This window comes from Danio aesculapii, chromosome 22, assembly GCF_903798145.1.
Source record: "Danio aesculapii chromosome 22, fDanAes4.1, whole genome shotgun sequence".
NCBI lineage: Eukaryota > Metazoa > Chordata > Actinopteri > Cypriniformes > Danionidae > Danio > Danio aesculapii.
Genome location: NC_079456.1, coordinates 7,200,920 through 7,217,640, shown reverse-complemented (window position 1 = coordinate 7,217,640; position 16,721 = coordinate 7,200,920). Strand labels below are relative to the sequence as shown.

General features: G+C 34.2%; 1 protein-coding gene across 3 annotated transcripts; it reads left to right on the top strand.

The window, feature by feature from the left end:
* The first annotated feature begins 1,607 nt into the window (after positions 1–1,607).
* On the top strand, positions 1,608–5,856 carry LOC130216138 (uncharacterized). Of its 3 annotated transcripts, none has more exons than XM_056448027.1 (5): positions 1,608–1,706; positions 2,795–3,184; positions 3,405–3,470; positions 5,627–5,731; positions 5,815–5,856. In XM_056448027.1, exons 1-5 carry the CDS (start codon positions 1,661–1,663, stop codon positions 5,853–5,855), a joined length of 648 nt encoding a protein of 215 aa, XP_056304002.1. In that variant the 5' UTR covers positions 1,608–1,660; the 3' UTR covers position 5,856. The 3 variants fall into 3 exon arrangements, with proteins under 3 accessions (XP_056304002.1, XP_056304001.1, XP_056304003.1); XM_056448026.1 differs by having other exon boundaries at positions 5,812–5,856; XM_056448028.1 differs by lacking the exons at positions 5,627–5,731; positions 5,815–5,856 and adding an exon at positions 4,562–5,305.
* The last annotated feature ends 10,865 nt before the right edge of the window (positions 5,857–16,721 follow it).

Below are 16,721 nucleotides of genomic sequence, written 5' to 3'. Positions count from 1 at the left end.
AAATATGATTGCCTGTTTTGTAAATAGTTTGTAAATAGTATATATATTGGGATAGTAAGGAGTTTGACACCATTTTCTTTGTAAAACCTTTTTGACCTCTGTTTTTGTGTTAGGTAGTTAGGGTAGTGAAATGTACTTTCTTTTCTTTTCTTTTTGATCAGGTAAGTTAAAGATTTAACAAAGGAATTTTTGTTTGTTATTTTGGCCTTGTCAGTGAAGAAGATTTTTATTTACTAAACCTATATGAAGACACATTTAATTGGGTGAGTGGAGGGCCCTACGTATCTGCCATTGTATCTCTTTGAAAACAGGTGATAGGTTAAGGCAAAGGGGTCATAAAAGAGCATGAGAGTGGACTTGGGGATGCATTGAGAACCGTCTGTGTCAGAAAGGCATGAAATGTATACAACATATGTTGAAACTGTCATGTATATTTGAAAAGACACATACTGTATGGGAGAGAAGAGTCCAGTTTAGATGTTTGAAACAGATACTAGTCATGATTACCAAATGTGAACTGTATGTGGAAAAACGGTGCTGATTATATTAGATCTGTACATTATAAGGGCCAACAAGAAAAGGGGTCTTTAAATAGGGGTTGTAAAGGAGTAGGAGCTGGGAGAGGCCTGTTGAACCAGTAAACAGCTGTGAAAACACAAAGGTGGGAGGAAGCAAGGATAAAGGGGATAGCAAATTTGAGGGACACTGGATTGTCCTGGAGTGAGACTAGAGATGGGTCTGCTTATGGACGTCTCTGCTTTTTTTGGGAAATATTCCAATAAAGTATACTCTGATATTCATAACCCCAGTCTGAGCATGATTCAGTAAGAGGAGAGCCAGAAACCACAACAAATGATGAATTCAAACCCCAATAAATCTTTCATTTCAATTTCGTTGTCTTGTCTTTCATGTTGTGCACCATCCCTAGACAGTGTGTAACAAAATACTCTATACACTTCTCGTAACTCAACCAATCACAACTTATTTGTTTCAAAGATACGCCCTTATGAGTCATGTGATTAGAATGCAAATTTGAATTGAAAGCAAAGGATTTCAGAGAAACGCATGATTTATGAGAAATGATAGCCTAGCTACTTTTCATCGCTAATTGAGCTGGTAATGATTGCACATTGGCCAATCAAACGTTTTATATGTCAGTATTCTGGGTGTTGCTTTCCTCGACTAATGATATTTTGGTTTTTCAAAGCAAATTAAATCCATAAACAAATAAGCTATGTCATTTTTTTTGCCAGGCTATCAAGTTCAGCTTATTCACCAAGAGTCATGATTGGTTAAAATTGTATTATCTTACCTGGTAATTAAGTCCACTAGTAGGCTAGACGTTTATTAATTTAACAGACGCTTTATCTTTATTTACCTTATTTATACTTGCAGCAAATGAAGATTAAAAACAGAAGCTCTCACCAGCGAAGAAACTATAGCCTTGCCATGTAGCCATGATGCAGTGACATTCTTTATACACACACATAAAACAAAGTGATGAAAAATATCTGATAATTAGCTGATCGCCTGCAGCATACTGGAAGTATGCACACAAGGCAGGTCGAAGTGCTCCGCCTCTTTTAAAACTACCTGGTGTGTCTCCAGTTCAACATCGCAGTCACTATGTAACGTCTGAAATTAAACAACTCTATCAATAATGGCAATTCGTCTTCTTTTTACTCTTTTTATTTTTCTTCGTGATGGTAAGTGGATGTTTGTGTGTATATTTTTAGCACTTCCTGTTTTCAGCGAAAGGTTTGGTTTCTCGTCAAACCGGTTTTACTGAAACTGCGTCTTCACGGTGTTTGTTTTTCTCTGTCCTTAACCATTACTTTAACCAACTTATTTTGTTTTAAATAGGCTAAGGAGGTGTAATGACTATATTGTGAGACTCTTATATGCACCCAATTCTGTTTGGTTTTATATCGTTTTTTTACTTGTCTTATTTTAGTCACTGACGTTAAAAAATAAGCGAAACCTGTAATAGAATGTTGATTAAGAAATATCTTAAATCTTTGCTTTACCCATTTGTCAGCAACAAGTTTAATCATCTAAACATAATACATGTCTTGTTCATTTATTGTTTTATATTTTAATGAGTACAGGTTAATATAAGTATGCTGATTAATGTTTATGAATGTATTTGTTCAGCTGTGTCGCAGTGGAACATTTTGACATTTTATTTGCACAGAGATTATTTTGAATATTAAATTAGCCAAGCTTGCGTTTAATGCTTTTATTTGTTTTTGCCAAATAGTCAACGTGCTTTTTCTTTTTTGTTCAAAAGATATTGTTTCATTTTTTTTAGTTTTCATGTTTAGTTCGGTTTCGGTTTACAAGTGGGTTATTTGCTCCCCCTGCTGTTGGGTGGTCCCCCTGCAACTTGTTGTCTGGAAACGGCAAGGGTAATATAGATTTTAATAATTAAATAGTGTGTATAAGGCAATGACCCAGTACACACAGATGTTTTTTTTTTTTATAAATACAGACATTTGTCATGTAAACAAAGGATTTCAGGCACACAATCTAACACTAAACAAAGGATATCATGGCAGGTTCAGTCGTCTGAACCTCTGTTTACATGTAGACAGATGGCCAAACCAAAAAAAGCCTTTAACATTTGTGCATATGGACGGGGTCAAAGTTTTGCCTCAATTCTTTTTTTTTTTTTCTTCTTCTTAAAATTACAGTTACATGTGCTTCAATGAAGTCTTTGTAGGCTGCAATATGCTGCAGATCATCATGAGTTCCTTGCCAAATGCACATATATTGTTAATATTTGTGTCTGCAGTTGTGGTTGCTGCTGAAATAAAGGTGATGGAGGGAGATTCGCTGACTCTAAACACTGATGTTACCAAACAACAGCATGATAAGATCCTGTGGTACTTTAATGACACCCGCATCGCTCTGATCAATGGAGAAGCCAGTAAGAGCTGTTTATATGATGGTGAGGGCGGGAGATTCAGAGACAGACTGAAGGTGGACTATGAGTCTGGATCTCTGACCATCACGAGCATCACAGCTAAACACACTGGAGTTTATGAAGCAGAGCTCATCAGAAGAGAGAGCGCAGGAATCAGCCAAAGCCTGAACCGAAAGCCCAAGTGTGACGGCACTAAAGTCACTCAAAAAATGAGCACCATTGGAGAAACCATAAAAACATATTTTGTTTCCGTCAGTGGTGAGTTATTCAGTCCCTTACCTTATAGCAGATGACCAGTTTATCTTCATTCCTTCTGTACACGTGTAATCAATGAAACTGAAAGTATTATAATTAAATATGCTTTACATGTTTGTCAAACATTATAACGTTTGCTCACTCGGAGTCTGGGGATAGTAACTGATAGTAGTTGATAATTTAATTTTTATTTAGTTATCATTGCTTCCCTTTTGTTTTTCAGTCTCTCAGTCTAGACAAGGCAAAGCTATTGAAGAACTGAATACAATTAAAAAGGAGCACGACAGCAGTACGTATATATTGGTTTATTTACTATAGATTTCATCACAAAAATACGAAAGCTCATTTTCACATTAGTCATCAATGACGACATAACATGATTATGACTGATATGACACAATTATGATAATTGTGATAAAAATATCACTTAATTAAGCGCATGGTCAAAAATTAAAAGGTATACTTTAGAAGTCATTATTTTTAGGAGGTCATGAGTCAGGAATGTCAGTGTAGGTCTTTATAGGCTCTATATTGCACTTAAATTGTTTCTTCATAATTTATGAGCCGATTAAGTGCTAAAGAGCCATTTTTGTGTGTAACTTTGGCTTTTTAGTTTATTATTATTATATCTACAGTTAAAGTCAGAATTATTAGCCCCACTGTTTATCTTTTCCCCTGATTTTTAACAGAGACCAGATTTTTTTCAACACATTTCTAATTCTAATTATAACTCATCTCTACTAACTGATTTATTTGATCTTTACCATGATGACAGTAAATAATATTTGACTAGATATTTTTCAAGACACTTCTATACAGCTTAAAGTGACATTTAAAGGTTTAACTAGGTTAATTAGGTTACAAAACAAATTATGTTTTTTTCTGTAGACTCAAAAAATATAGCTTAAAGGGGCTAATTTTGACCTTAAAATGGTGTTTAAACAATTAAAAATGGCTTTTATTCTAGCCGAAAAAAAACAAATAAGACTTTCTCCAGAAGAAAAAAATATTATCAGACATACTGAGAAAATTTTTTGCTCTGTTAAACATAATTTGGGAAATATTTAAAAAAAGAAACAAACATTTCAAAGGGAGGCTAATAATTTTGTCTTCAACTGTATATAGCCAATGCCATTTAGTTAAGTTTTAGTTTATAGTTATTAGTCAATTTCTACTTTTTAAATCATGCAGGTATAACTTTAAAGTTGTAATTTTTATTGACCTGTAATTATTTAAACTTTGTGTGCTTATTGTTCTAATATATTGGGCTTTCATTCAATTCAATTCATCTTTGTTTCTGTAGCGCTTTTACAATGTAGATTGTGTCAAAGCAGCTTCACATAGAAGATTATAGTAAATTAAAACTGTTCATCGGTTCAGTTTTCAGAGTTGAAGTTCAGTTCAGTGTGGTTTAATTTTCACTGCTGAGAGTTCAAACACTGAAGAGCAAATCCATCGACGTGCGGCTCCACATGTCCTGAATCATGCAAGCTAGTGGCGACCGCGGCGGGGAAAAAACTTCACCAATTGTCGAAAGTGAAGAATTAAAAAACCTCGAGAGAAACCAGGCATGGACATGACCATTTCTCCTATGGCCAAACATCTTGTGCAGAGCTGCAGTCTAGACGCCGGAGGCTGGGAAGCGCTGGACGTCCATCGTGGAGAAGCTGCAGGTGGGAGAGGTCACCGGCTGTTGTACAGGCTGTCCCTTCAGGATCAATGCTAGGACTCGTCTGTCACTGGGGTCTTACAGGGTCAGTCTCATGCTCTCCACTCCTCCATGACTACCACAGCAGCTGCTCAGGATGCGGCCGGGTCCAGGATTATGGAAACCTCGGGAATAATAAAAACAGACTAACATAAGCGCAGATGCCGTTCAAATTATTACCTCTTAAGGGAATTGTTCCTGGCTCCGGTTGCCCTAAATAATGTAGACTAACAATGCTGTAGAGGGTTTGGATTTCAACAGCATTTGTTTTATGTGTATGCTAATGCAAGGAGATGTGTCCTTAATCTAGTTTAACTGACAGAGTGTGTCTGCTTCCGGAACTGAGCTAGAAAGGCTGTTCCAGAGTTAAGGTGCCAGATATGAGAAAGATCTACCGCCTACAGTTAATTTTGATATTCTGGGAATAATCAATTGTACAGAATTAATTGAGCATAATAATTAATTGATAATTAACTCATAATAGGTTCCTGGCTGCAGTTCACTTAGAGGCCACAGTTATCATTTATAATAAGGGTTTCTCAATATTAAATGTAACCACTGTAAGTGACTATGCTTTTATTCAGTCAAATTTCATTTTTAATTCATGTGGTAATATAGGAAAGCAATTCCACACCAGAACTATGTACATGAAGTACATAATGAGACCGTTTCCAGTTATCCATCAGTTTCACTCAATTCAATGCATGTCTGTCTGTGTGTGTGTCTGTGTGTGTTAGATTCATTTGTTACTTTAGGTCTCATTGGAGTATTTGTTGGTGTTCTGCCGGTCATTGCTGTAATTGTTGGTGTGATTTACTTTTGTCGCAGGGCCTCTAAAAATGGCAAGTATCACCTACAGATATTACATTAGAAAGAAAATGTCATTACTTAAAGTAATATGATTGTCTTTATTTCCCCAAAGCAGTCACAGAGGAAAAGAACATTGAGCATTTGTTGAAAATCTGAGGTAAGAGAGAAACTTTACATTTACATCACACTAGGGTTACTGAAATTTAAAAAAAAATGTCCATTAAAGCGTATACTTAAACACAGCTGATTGGCCATTGTGTTCACATGCTCCATAGAAATGACTGTGATTGGCCATGAAGGTCATCGCTTCACCACTCTTCACTGATGTTCAGAGATTGAGTAAATGTTCATGTGTGAGTCTCGTGTGTCCAATGCGGTATCTTCTATAAACAAAGGAGAAGAACCCCAAAATGTCTATATTGCAACAAAAACCAAACTGTAAAACATATTCTTGTGGAATGCCCTATTTTTAATGTTATCAGATAACAATTTTTATCTGGAGAGACTTTAAGTGAAATATTTTTAAATGTGAATTTTTATCAAAAGGAAACCTTAAAAACTTTTATATTTTTATCTTATATATTATTATTATTATTTTTTATTTATTTATTATTATTTATGCATTTTACCTTGTATATTATTTATTGCTTTTGATGACTTTTAATTATTAGGATATTTTTATAATTCTAGAAAATTAGTATTTATACAATGTGGTAAACTTGATCTGTTTTTTTGCCATGACATAGCCATAGAAGCTGAAATGACAAAAAAAATCTCTCTCTCTCTCTCTCTCTCTCTCTCTCTCTCTCTCTCTCTCTCTCTCTCTCTCTCTCTCTCTCTCTCTCTCTCTCTCTCTCTCTCTCTCTCTCTCTCTCTCTCTCTCTCTCTCTCTCTCTCTCTCTCTCTCTCTCTCTCTCTCTCTCTCTCTCTCTCTCTCTTTTCACCGAGTGCAAACACAGATACAGGGACACTGGAGAATTTCAAAGCTGTTTAAATCAGTGGATCCATCATCGGATCGCTGATATGTCAGCTCATAGACAGACCTGCTGATCGACAGAACTTTTAAAACGCTCCACTGTCACTGTATCTGTGTTTGTGCTTTGTGAACAGAAGTTAAGAATGGTGAACTGATGTCCTTCACGGCCAATCACGGTCATTTCTGTTGAGCATGTGAACACAATGGCCAATCAGCGGTGTTTGGACTCTATCATACACAATGGCGCAATAAGGCACAAGAAGTGAATGTCGTGATGTGTTGCTATTTTCAGACCAGCGCAACAGTAATTTTCACATTTTGCGCCATGTTATTTAAATAGCAAATCCATTTGTGACACTTTGCGGACTCATGGCTGTTCCGGTCTAAAAAAAAGAGGTGTGTTAAGGCACATTGTTTGCGTGTTGCTATTTTCAGGAATGTATGCATCACCATATGGGGCATAAGAATAGGACATATTAACACACTTCATTATTATTGTTCATTTATTCATTTACTGGAAATTAAAACAGAATTTAGAAATGGTTTTGAAATAAATCATTGCGCTTAAGAAGTGAAATTAAATATGTAGGCTAATGGATGTCTTCAGTGTAGTGTGCACAACACCATTTCCTTATCCACGAAAGTAAAAGTAAATAAAATGTCGCAGACAATTACAACTATCATGGAGTGCTATTTTTTTCTGTTTATATAGTTTGTGTTTTGCACATGGTGGTTATGTGACTACCATCTGATGTGCTACGTCATAGGGAAATTTTCAATATGTTTGCATAAGACCTACAATAACACGATTGTGAATAGTGCGGCTTATAAAGGGTTGGGACATTCCGGCTCAGTACAAAATTTCCCTTGAAAATGTTTTCGTAGCAAGAACTCTGATAGGATACAGCAACATTTGGAGATAAGGTGGTGTAGGGTGGGAGTGGTTGATGATCTGGATTAGGTTCCAGTGAGTTGCATAAATTAAAGGTTTCTCTGGGCAACCAAAACCAACTGAGCAGCCTTTCGTCACTCAGCGAACAGATCTGTGTGGCTCTCTGAAGACACAATAGAGCATGCACTGCAATGTCTTGTGCCAGGTGCACACAAAGTGTGCCATGCCCCCAATACTTGTCATTTTGACCTCTATATATGTTGTATTATTATTATTATTATTATTATTATTTAATTGAGTTAATTATATGTGTGATACTTTATACATGCTAATAATGCCGTGTGCATACATCATGATAATTGTATATACGCGGGGTTTAAAATACATTTGTACTCACAAATTTGTGCATATGAATGCTTGGTGAATGAGACACATTGTTTGAAAAAGGTATTTGTTTTTCTGGTGCCATTAGAAAATATAATTTACAAATATTTGTATCACAAGCAGATTAATATTATTTTATCTTTGTCATGATCACAGTAAATAATATTTGACTAGACATTTTTCAAGACACTTCTATACAGCTTAAAGTGACATTTAAAGGCTTAACTAGGTTAATAAGGTTAACTAGGCAGGTTAGAGTAATTAGGCAAGTTATTGTATAATGATGGTTTGTTCTGTAGACTATCGAGAAAATATAGCTTAAAGGGGTAATAATTTTGACCTTAAAATGGCGTTTAAAAAATTAAAAACTGCTTTTATTCTAGCCGAAATAAATCAAATAAGACTTTCTCCAGAAGAAAAAATATTATCAGACATACTGTGAACATTTCCTTGCTCTGTTAAACATCATTTGGGAAATATTTAAAAAAGAAGAAAGAAAATCAAAAGGAGGATAATAATTCTGACTTCAACTGTATATGGGCTTTTTCTAATTTCTGTGAAATTAGTACAGTTTAAGACAATGTCAGTAGAAGATGACCGTAAACAACCCAGTGAGCAGCATTTCATTTCTAAATGATGAGCCTTACTTTAAAATTTCACACCACAAAATTAAATTCTTGGTTGACTGACATGATGATCAGTTTTAACATGTAACATTAGCAGAGGGGAGATGTTTTTTAATTATATTTTAACCAATTCTAATAGTTATTAATTTTGAACAAATTTGAATGTTTTTTTTTTTATTTTTATTTATTTAAACTAATTCTAAAGGTTGAAAAGTATAAAATATAACAAAGGATAAGGATCAGATACTTGTGACAATAACCTTTGCATGGGAAAGCAAGTCTGTAATTTCCATGGACAATAGAGTGGAGTAACTATGATGTCACCTTGTAGGCTAATCAGCTGCCTTTAAAACTGTTGCCCTCGATAAAATCCCCATAGGCTTTTCGAAGATTGCAAATAATAAGCTTTGTGTTCATTACACTTACTCGTTTTGTCAAGCTGCAGCCGGATAATCCTCACAAGAAAATTCAACCTTTAGCACTTTTGGATCTTAAATGCAAACGCAAGAACTGAAAAGCTAACATTAGGCTTTAAATGCCTTTGGGGCGCTCGCCTGTGACGTCAGCACCACCCTGCTACAGACAACTTTTCCATCTTATTTTTAGAAATCTAGTCCATGACAAAGATTTACTCTCTCATTTTACTATATTATAATCCACACTATATATTATAAACAAATAAATACGCAAAAAAAATCTGTATAGACCTACGTGCCTTTTGTATCGCTTTTTTTACTTGGGAAATACATTTTGTTTTGCCTTAAGGTTGTTGTAAAAGTTTTAAAACTTGATGTATAAATCTGCCTACATAGTATTATCATAAGACTAAATATTGAATCATATTTAAGTAAGTGAGGGACAAGTCTATATGCTTGCAAGTTCCATTGTCGACAGAGAACAGCATTCGATATTCTTTTTGTCACCAAGTACAGCGAAAAGCAGCCCATACAGTCACGTCTGCTATAGATTTTAAGGAGTGTAAATACTGCAGTTATGATGGAGTTTAATGTGTTCAGATGAAGAAAAAAAACGACCTCTTGATCACGTTAAAATGACAGTGAATATGTATGTATTTTTACACATTTATTCACACGTTTGCATTACTGAGAGCAGGAAAGAGACAGGCTGCACTGGTAAGCAATATCCTCATAATATCACTAAATTAAAATAAATGATCAACAAATTAATCTGGCTTTACATATGAAGGCATTATCTACACACAATATAAATTCCCAATAAAATACTACAAACTATAAAATACTATTCATGAAAATACTTAAATAACAGAGAAATCCAAATGCCCAACACAAGCGAGCTGCGCTCCAGACCAGTTCAGCTCGATGACGTATAATGCCTCCGACACCGCCTGTAGTCCCATTTAGCAACTTGATAGCAACCGTCTTTTTAAAGAAGCGTAACCGATATAATAAATCAAGAGTGAGATATAACTGATGTGTTTTGTCGTAGAGTAAAACATGAAAGTATCTTACGTTTTTGGTAGCCTCAAACCTTATTTAAGTGATTTAACTGAAATCCCGTTGAACAAACCCATTGACTTTGGAACGAGAGAACCGGAACTGCTATGAGGCTAACTCGCTTCCGGGTTTTTGCATACAAATTGACGTCATCATTCCTCCACTCTATGCCATTAAGCAATAATTTTCCATTCCTGTTGCTTGTGGTGTATTAACTCTGCTTAGATTTGTATGATTATTCCTATTATAACTCTGCTTTTGCTTTATCATCCTCACTTTGCTTTATTATCCTCACATGTCTCCTGATTTTGCACTTCATTGGCTTCCACAATCAACTCCAATATACAGTAGGAGACTGTTAATTCAGTCCTGAGTACTAACAGGTTTGGGTATTGGAGAAAACTGACATCATTTAATAGATTCTGGTGTTCAGGGCTTGATCTTATTTATCTGGTGTGGGGAGTGTGATTTAACAATCTAATGTGTTTTTTATCTAAAAAGTGGTCTAAAGTTGACAAACTAAAAAGAGTTCAGAGCTTGTTTTGGGCAAAAAAGAACCAAAAAAAATTTGTGTGTATTATTTAATTAATTTGTCTGTATTAATCATAAACCTATTCCATCTGACTTAAAGAGATAGTTCACCAGAAAATGACAGTTTACTCACTATTTACTTTGCCTCCAGTGCTCATACACCTTTCTTTATTCTGTTGAACACAACTGAAGATATTTTGAAGTAAGCTGAAAACCTGTCAACATTAACTTCTACAGTAGGAAAACAGTTGCTATGAAAGTCAGTGGGTACAGGTTTCCAGATTTCTTCAAAGTATATTTTTTATGTGTGTGTGTGTGTGTGTGTGTTTAACAGAACAAAGAGCCTTAAATAGATTCAAAACAAGTAAAGGGTGAGTAAATATTATAATATAATTTTCATTTTTTGATGAACCGTCTCTTTAATGCAGTTTTTAAGGAAATAAAGTCTTTTGGAGTCTTATTCCCTGTTTGATGTCAGATGCTCATTCTCTGACTTTCTCTAACATCAGTCTCTTTACTTTTACGTTACAGAAAGAAGTCTAAGAAGATCCCGGCAGCATGATTTTGTATGGTAAATAGTCAAACCGCCAGATTAGGAAGGTCTAAAACATTATTTTAATTATTTAATACAGGCAATTCAGTTTAAAGGGAAAGGTCACCCTAACAAAGGAAAGTACAGTCATTGTTTACTCAAACTAATGTTGTTTCAAACCTGTATGAAGATATTTTGAAGAATGTTGGTAACTGGACAGTTAAGTGGGTAGCTTTTCATTTTCCAACTGTCTGGTTTCCAGGATTATATTTGTGTTTCAGCAGAGGAAAGAAACTCATACAAGTTTGAAACAAGTGGACGATGAGTAAATCGTGACACAATCTCACAGCAATTCATAACTTTTTGATTCAGTGGCTAATTTGTATGAATTCATATGATCACTTTTGTACAATTTAGTATGCTTTGATCATCCCCCAATGACAGTTGGCTTTTGGGGCAGGGTTGGGTGCGACGGCTCCTTATAAAAATCCTACATTTTTGTATGACTAAACTCATGAATAGAGTTCCTCATGAGATCAGGCTAATTTTCACCTCTTAGGGGTGAATTTAATTGTGTAAAAAACAAAAACAAAAAAAATTAAATATATAAAAGGTTTGCTTAGACTATAATTAAGTGCAATAACACAATAATGATGAAGTGGAAGTAACAATCTTTTTAAAATAAATGTAATAATGCTGGGAAAAATCTATGTAAATATATATAATGTATATGGAAAATCAGTTCACATTCATAGGGGACAAAGCTTAAATTTGGGATTATTAACTTCAACCACTTTTCTCTCCCTACCTCACCACACAACAACCTCAAAACATGATTAATTCTGAGTGTGCCTCTGAATGTAAATGGGTTTGACAAACCCCCAGCAGTAACACTCTCTTTCATCTCTTTGACACTTTAACTGACTCTTGCACTAGCTTTTTGCACATATGTACTAGACAATCTCCTACAATCACTCCATTAAAATGATTGTGCATTTATGAAGTAGCTGTACAAACACTCAGGTTTTAAACTGTAGATTTTGTGTTCAAGCAACTTGTCAGACAATTGTTGATATGAGGGAGGATCATAGAATTTAAATATGTTTTAAAGAGGTTTTTTTTTTTATGAAGAATTTCTAATAGACCTTAAATTAACTATATTAAACGTTGCGTTGGTACACGCAGTACCCTTTTTGATGTGACAGGAGTCCAGATATTTAAATGGATATTTATATTCCAAAACAACTCGAACTTTCTCTCCTGAGATAACAACATCCTGTTTTATATCAACACTAGAGAAGCACATGCAAGCTGCTTTTGATACATTTAACACTGGTACTACTGATTAAGCTATATTAAGTTTGTTAAACCATTTTTCAACTACTTTATAAGCTCTTCAACATGTTTGAAAATGATGTCATGTAAAATGATCGTCAGCATACATAACAATTTTACACTGTTAACTCAATATGTAAACGCTTATGTGCATGCTGAAGAGCATTGTCTCCAATATTGACCCTTGTGGAACACCTTTTAAAAGGCTCATTGCATTATCTTCATCAATATCTACAATTTGTTAACAGGTAGAAAGATGAAATTTAATTTAAGAACTTTGTAGAAAAAATAATATTTAGAATTTACGCAAGTGTTGTGATTTACTGTGTTTGTTAAGAAACACTTCAATCTCTCCACTCCTTCATGACCTACATAGCATCTGCTCAGGATGCGGCCTGATCCAGGATTATAGATACCTCTAGAAGTCCTCACACATTAGCTATAGTGCTTATTTTTTAGATATTTCACATTTTATAAGTGCCCCCCACCACTACCAATTCACCTTTATTCATTGACGACTAAAAAAAATAGAAAATAACTATTATTTCAATTGTTTTAATAACAAGTGTCGAATCCAGTTCCTGGAGGGCCTCATCCCTGCAGTTTAGTTGCAAACCTCCTCCAACACACTTACCTGTAGGTTTCAAACAAGCAAATAGGACTCAATAAGTTTGATCAGGTGTGTTTAATTAGGGTTGGAACGAAAGCGTTCAGAGCTGTGTGTTTGACACCTGTGGTTTAAATGGACCTACAGCCTAGAGGTCTGCACGGGACTTTTTTTTTTTTTTCTGTACGGCTTCAAACTGTATACGATTTTATTATCCATAGTGGTGCTAATAATGGTTAATACAAGACGGGTAATGCATTGTTAACATAAGCAAAATCTAAACAGAAGAAATCAGTGCTCTAAGACTACTCAATCATTAAGATGTGTTTACTTGTTGTGTGGATTGTTGATTTGTTAATTTATTATATTATATTTTGAACTATATTTTATGTTGTTTTATTATATGAATGTATAAAACAAAAAAAGGGGAAGTAGGCTTTTCCTTTCATCTTAAGCTCTTAAATGATCATTTAATTATGTGATTTGATCATGCACAATGTATTTATTTTATTTTACTTTGAAATTGAGTCCTGATTTTATTTAATTGACAAGAGCATGTGCAAATCTACAGTCATACATGTTCAGTTCAAAAAAATAATGTGAAAATGTTTTTAATTGCACTTGATTCAGATTGCAGATTGAATGCAGATTTAATATATATCAAATGCAATACTTTATTTACTGTATATAATACCAAAGCTGTAGCACTATTGTTTATTTGTAAATAAGATTATGATGCTACTTAAGCTGTATCCCCTTCCCTTAATAATGTTTCAATGGTATCACCCAGGGGAAATATAGTTTGTTGTGATTGTTTCATCTTGATTGTGTCTTATTGTGGAGCCTATTTCTGTCTGTAAAGGTTTTTCCTTAGAGATGCACAAAAAATAATCTTGCTTATTTTTTTGTGTGTGTGTGTGATTCCTTATTAATGACTTTTTGATTAAACTAGTTTTTCAGATTTTATCATTTTGATTACTAGTTATTTTTCTGGCTATAAGCACCATATTATGATCTGGCAACCCCATTATCATGTTATATGAATTGTAATCCTTTCTGGTTTATTACTAAAACCAGATCAATCTGGGCACAAGTACTCTTAGTTATTCATGTTGGACCTTCGATGATTTGAAATTAATAAAAGCAGTCAGAGATTTGCTTAAGTTTCTTCCTCGCAGATTTGTCTACCAAATTTAAATTAAAATCACCCATAACTATAACACATAACTATAAAACCCATAACTCTAACATAATTTTGCTGACATTAATATGAATAGAATTATAATAAATTTATAATAAATACATGTATTTTCTATTATTAATTTATTTAAAATTAATAATAGAATTTTTAATTCATCACAAAATTTGGGTGTTAAAATATTAACGTGGCAGCATATATGACGTGCTCTTGGTCTGTTTACTTGTAGTTCTGTTTTATTTGAAGTCGATTTAGGTCAGGGGTGCACAAACTCAATCCTGGGGGGCCAGTGTCCTGCATGTTTTAGTCCCAACCCCAGTTAAACACACCTGAGCTAGCTAATCTAGCCCTTAACGTATACTAGAAACTTCAGAAACGTGTGTTGAAAGACGTTGGAGCTAAACTATGCAGGACACTGGCCCTCCAGGACCGAGTTTAGGTGTAGTTTTCACAACCTTTAGTTTTTTCTTTTGATTTCCCTGTCATTGATTCTTTTCTTGAAACAAAGTGAGCAGTTAACGTGAAACCGCTTCCTACTCATCATGTATTCATGGACATGGTTAAGTTCACAATTTTGTCTAATAATTAATATTTGTTTTCGTTTTGGGGTAAAATTATTTGAACAATTACAACTCATTGATTAAGCACATCCTCATAACCACGAGAATCATTGAAACTTATTGCTTTTAGTTGTAAATCCCTTTCAGTTTAAAACATGTATGCTTGTTCAGGTTATTTAGAAAACACAAGTTTATTAGGTGCTTATTTTTATTTATTTACTTATTTTGGCATGTTCGATATTTGTATTTCTAGAAATCAACCTGTATTTTTTTTTTTTTTTTTTACTATTTATGAAATTATACATGAAGCATGCTGGATTGGGATTGGATTGTTTGGATTTTTTTATTTATTTATTTTTTTAACACTATTTGTAAGTGATTTGTCTCTTTATGTGTTGGTTGTATCATGAAATGCTATTACCCTAATCTAATTGCCCCTGGTGGGATTAATAAAGTTGTTAAACCTTAAACCTTAAACCCATTTGCATTGTACAATTAAACGAGTACAAAATACGGCAATAAGCAATTTAACATACATTTTTAAAAGAAGAAACTATGTAGGCTTTTGACAGTGATGGATTTAACCAATAAGCGAGGTAAGCGGAAATTTGGGGGCCCCCAATAAATATCTAGAAGTATAAATTACATATAACATTGTTTTCTATAATATATGGTGAGAGTCAAACTATTACAATTTTAACGTAATTAAATTTTGTTTAGGCAACGCGGTGGCACAGTAGGTAGTGCTGTCGCCTTACAGCAAGAAGGTCGCTGGTTTGAGCCTCAGCTGGGTCAGCTGGTGTTTTTGTGTCGAGTTTGCATGTTCTCCCTGTGTTCGTGTGGGTTTCCTCTGGGTGCTCCAGTTTCCCCCACAGTCCAAAGACATGCGGTACAGGTGAATTGGGTAAGCTAAATTGTCCGTAGTGTATGAGTGTGAATGAGTGTGTATGGATGTTTCCCAGAGATGGGTTGCGGCTGGAAGGGCATCCGCTGCGTAAAACGTGCTGGATAAGTTGGTGGTTCATTCCGCTGTGGGGACCCTGGATTATTAAAGGGACTAAGCTGAAAAGTGAATAAATGAATGAATATATTTTGTTTAATATAAATTTAAATATAATATTATTATAATAATTTAATTTTATGTAATTGTTATGTTATGTTATATTATATCATAAAATTAAATATTATTATTACGAGATCAGCACAAATTTTTAATTGTGAATTAATTTTAAAATGTGCTGTTTTTAATTGTGGCAATGTTTTAAAATTATTATTATTATTTATTTATTTATTTTATTTTTTTGTAAACTTTTAGACGTCTGTGATAGCCTAGATTATATTGCTTTGTTTCAGCAGAGAAGTAAAATAGAATTAAGACATGTCTATGAGATAATAATAACATTTATAATTAATTAATTAGTCGCGTTGATCATTTCGCAGCTCTAGTGGATTGTAGTTTACTTCATATGGCCTGAACGGTAAACAAAAATTAAATAAAAGTAGAAATGGTGCCTTTTAGGACTGTTGGGCCCCATGGCTGGATTTGCTTAGGACCCCCAAATCACTAAATCCGCCCCTGACTGTTGATTAAAAATGTCAAATGAATCTGAGGAGTGAAATCTTAAAATGACAGAAATCTTCGTCTTGGCCACTAGAGGGCCTCAAAGTAAACAGCATTAAAAAGCTCAACTCATCAGCCTTATTAAGACAGGAAAGCATTGGTAAGCCTTGTCTAGATATTATTAAACACATATGGACCACATTGTTTTTTTAATGACACTTTCTTTTTTCCAACAGTGGTACATTTTATTATAACATTTTCTTTGTTTATTACTTATTTAACGTGTGTGTGTGTGTGTGTGCTTGTGTGCGTGCTTAAATCTACAAGATATGCCACTTATAGTAC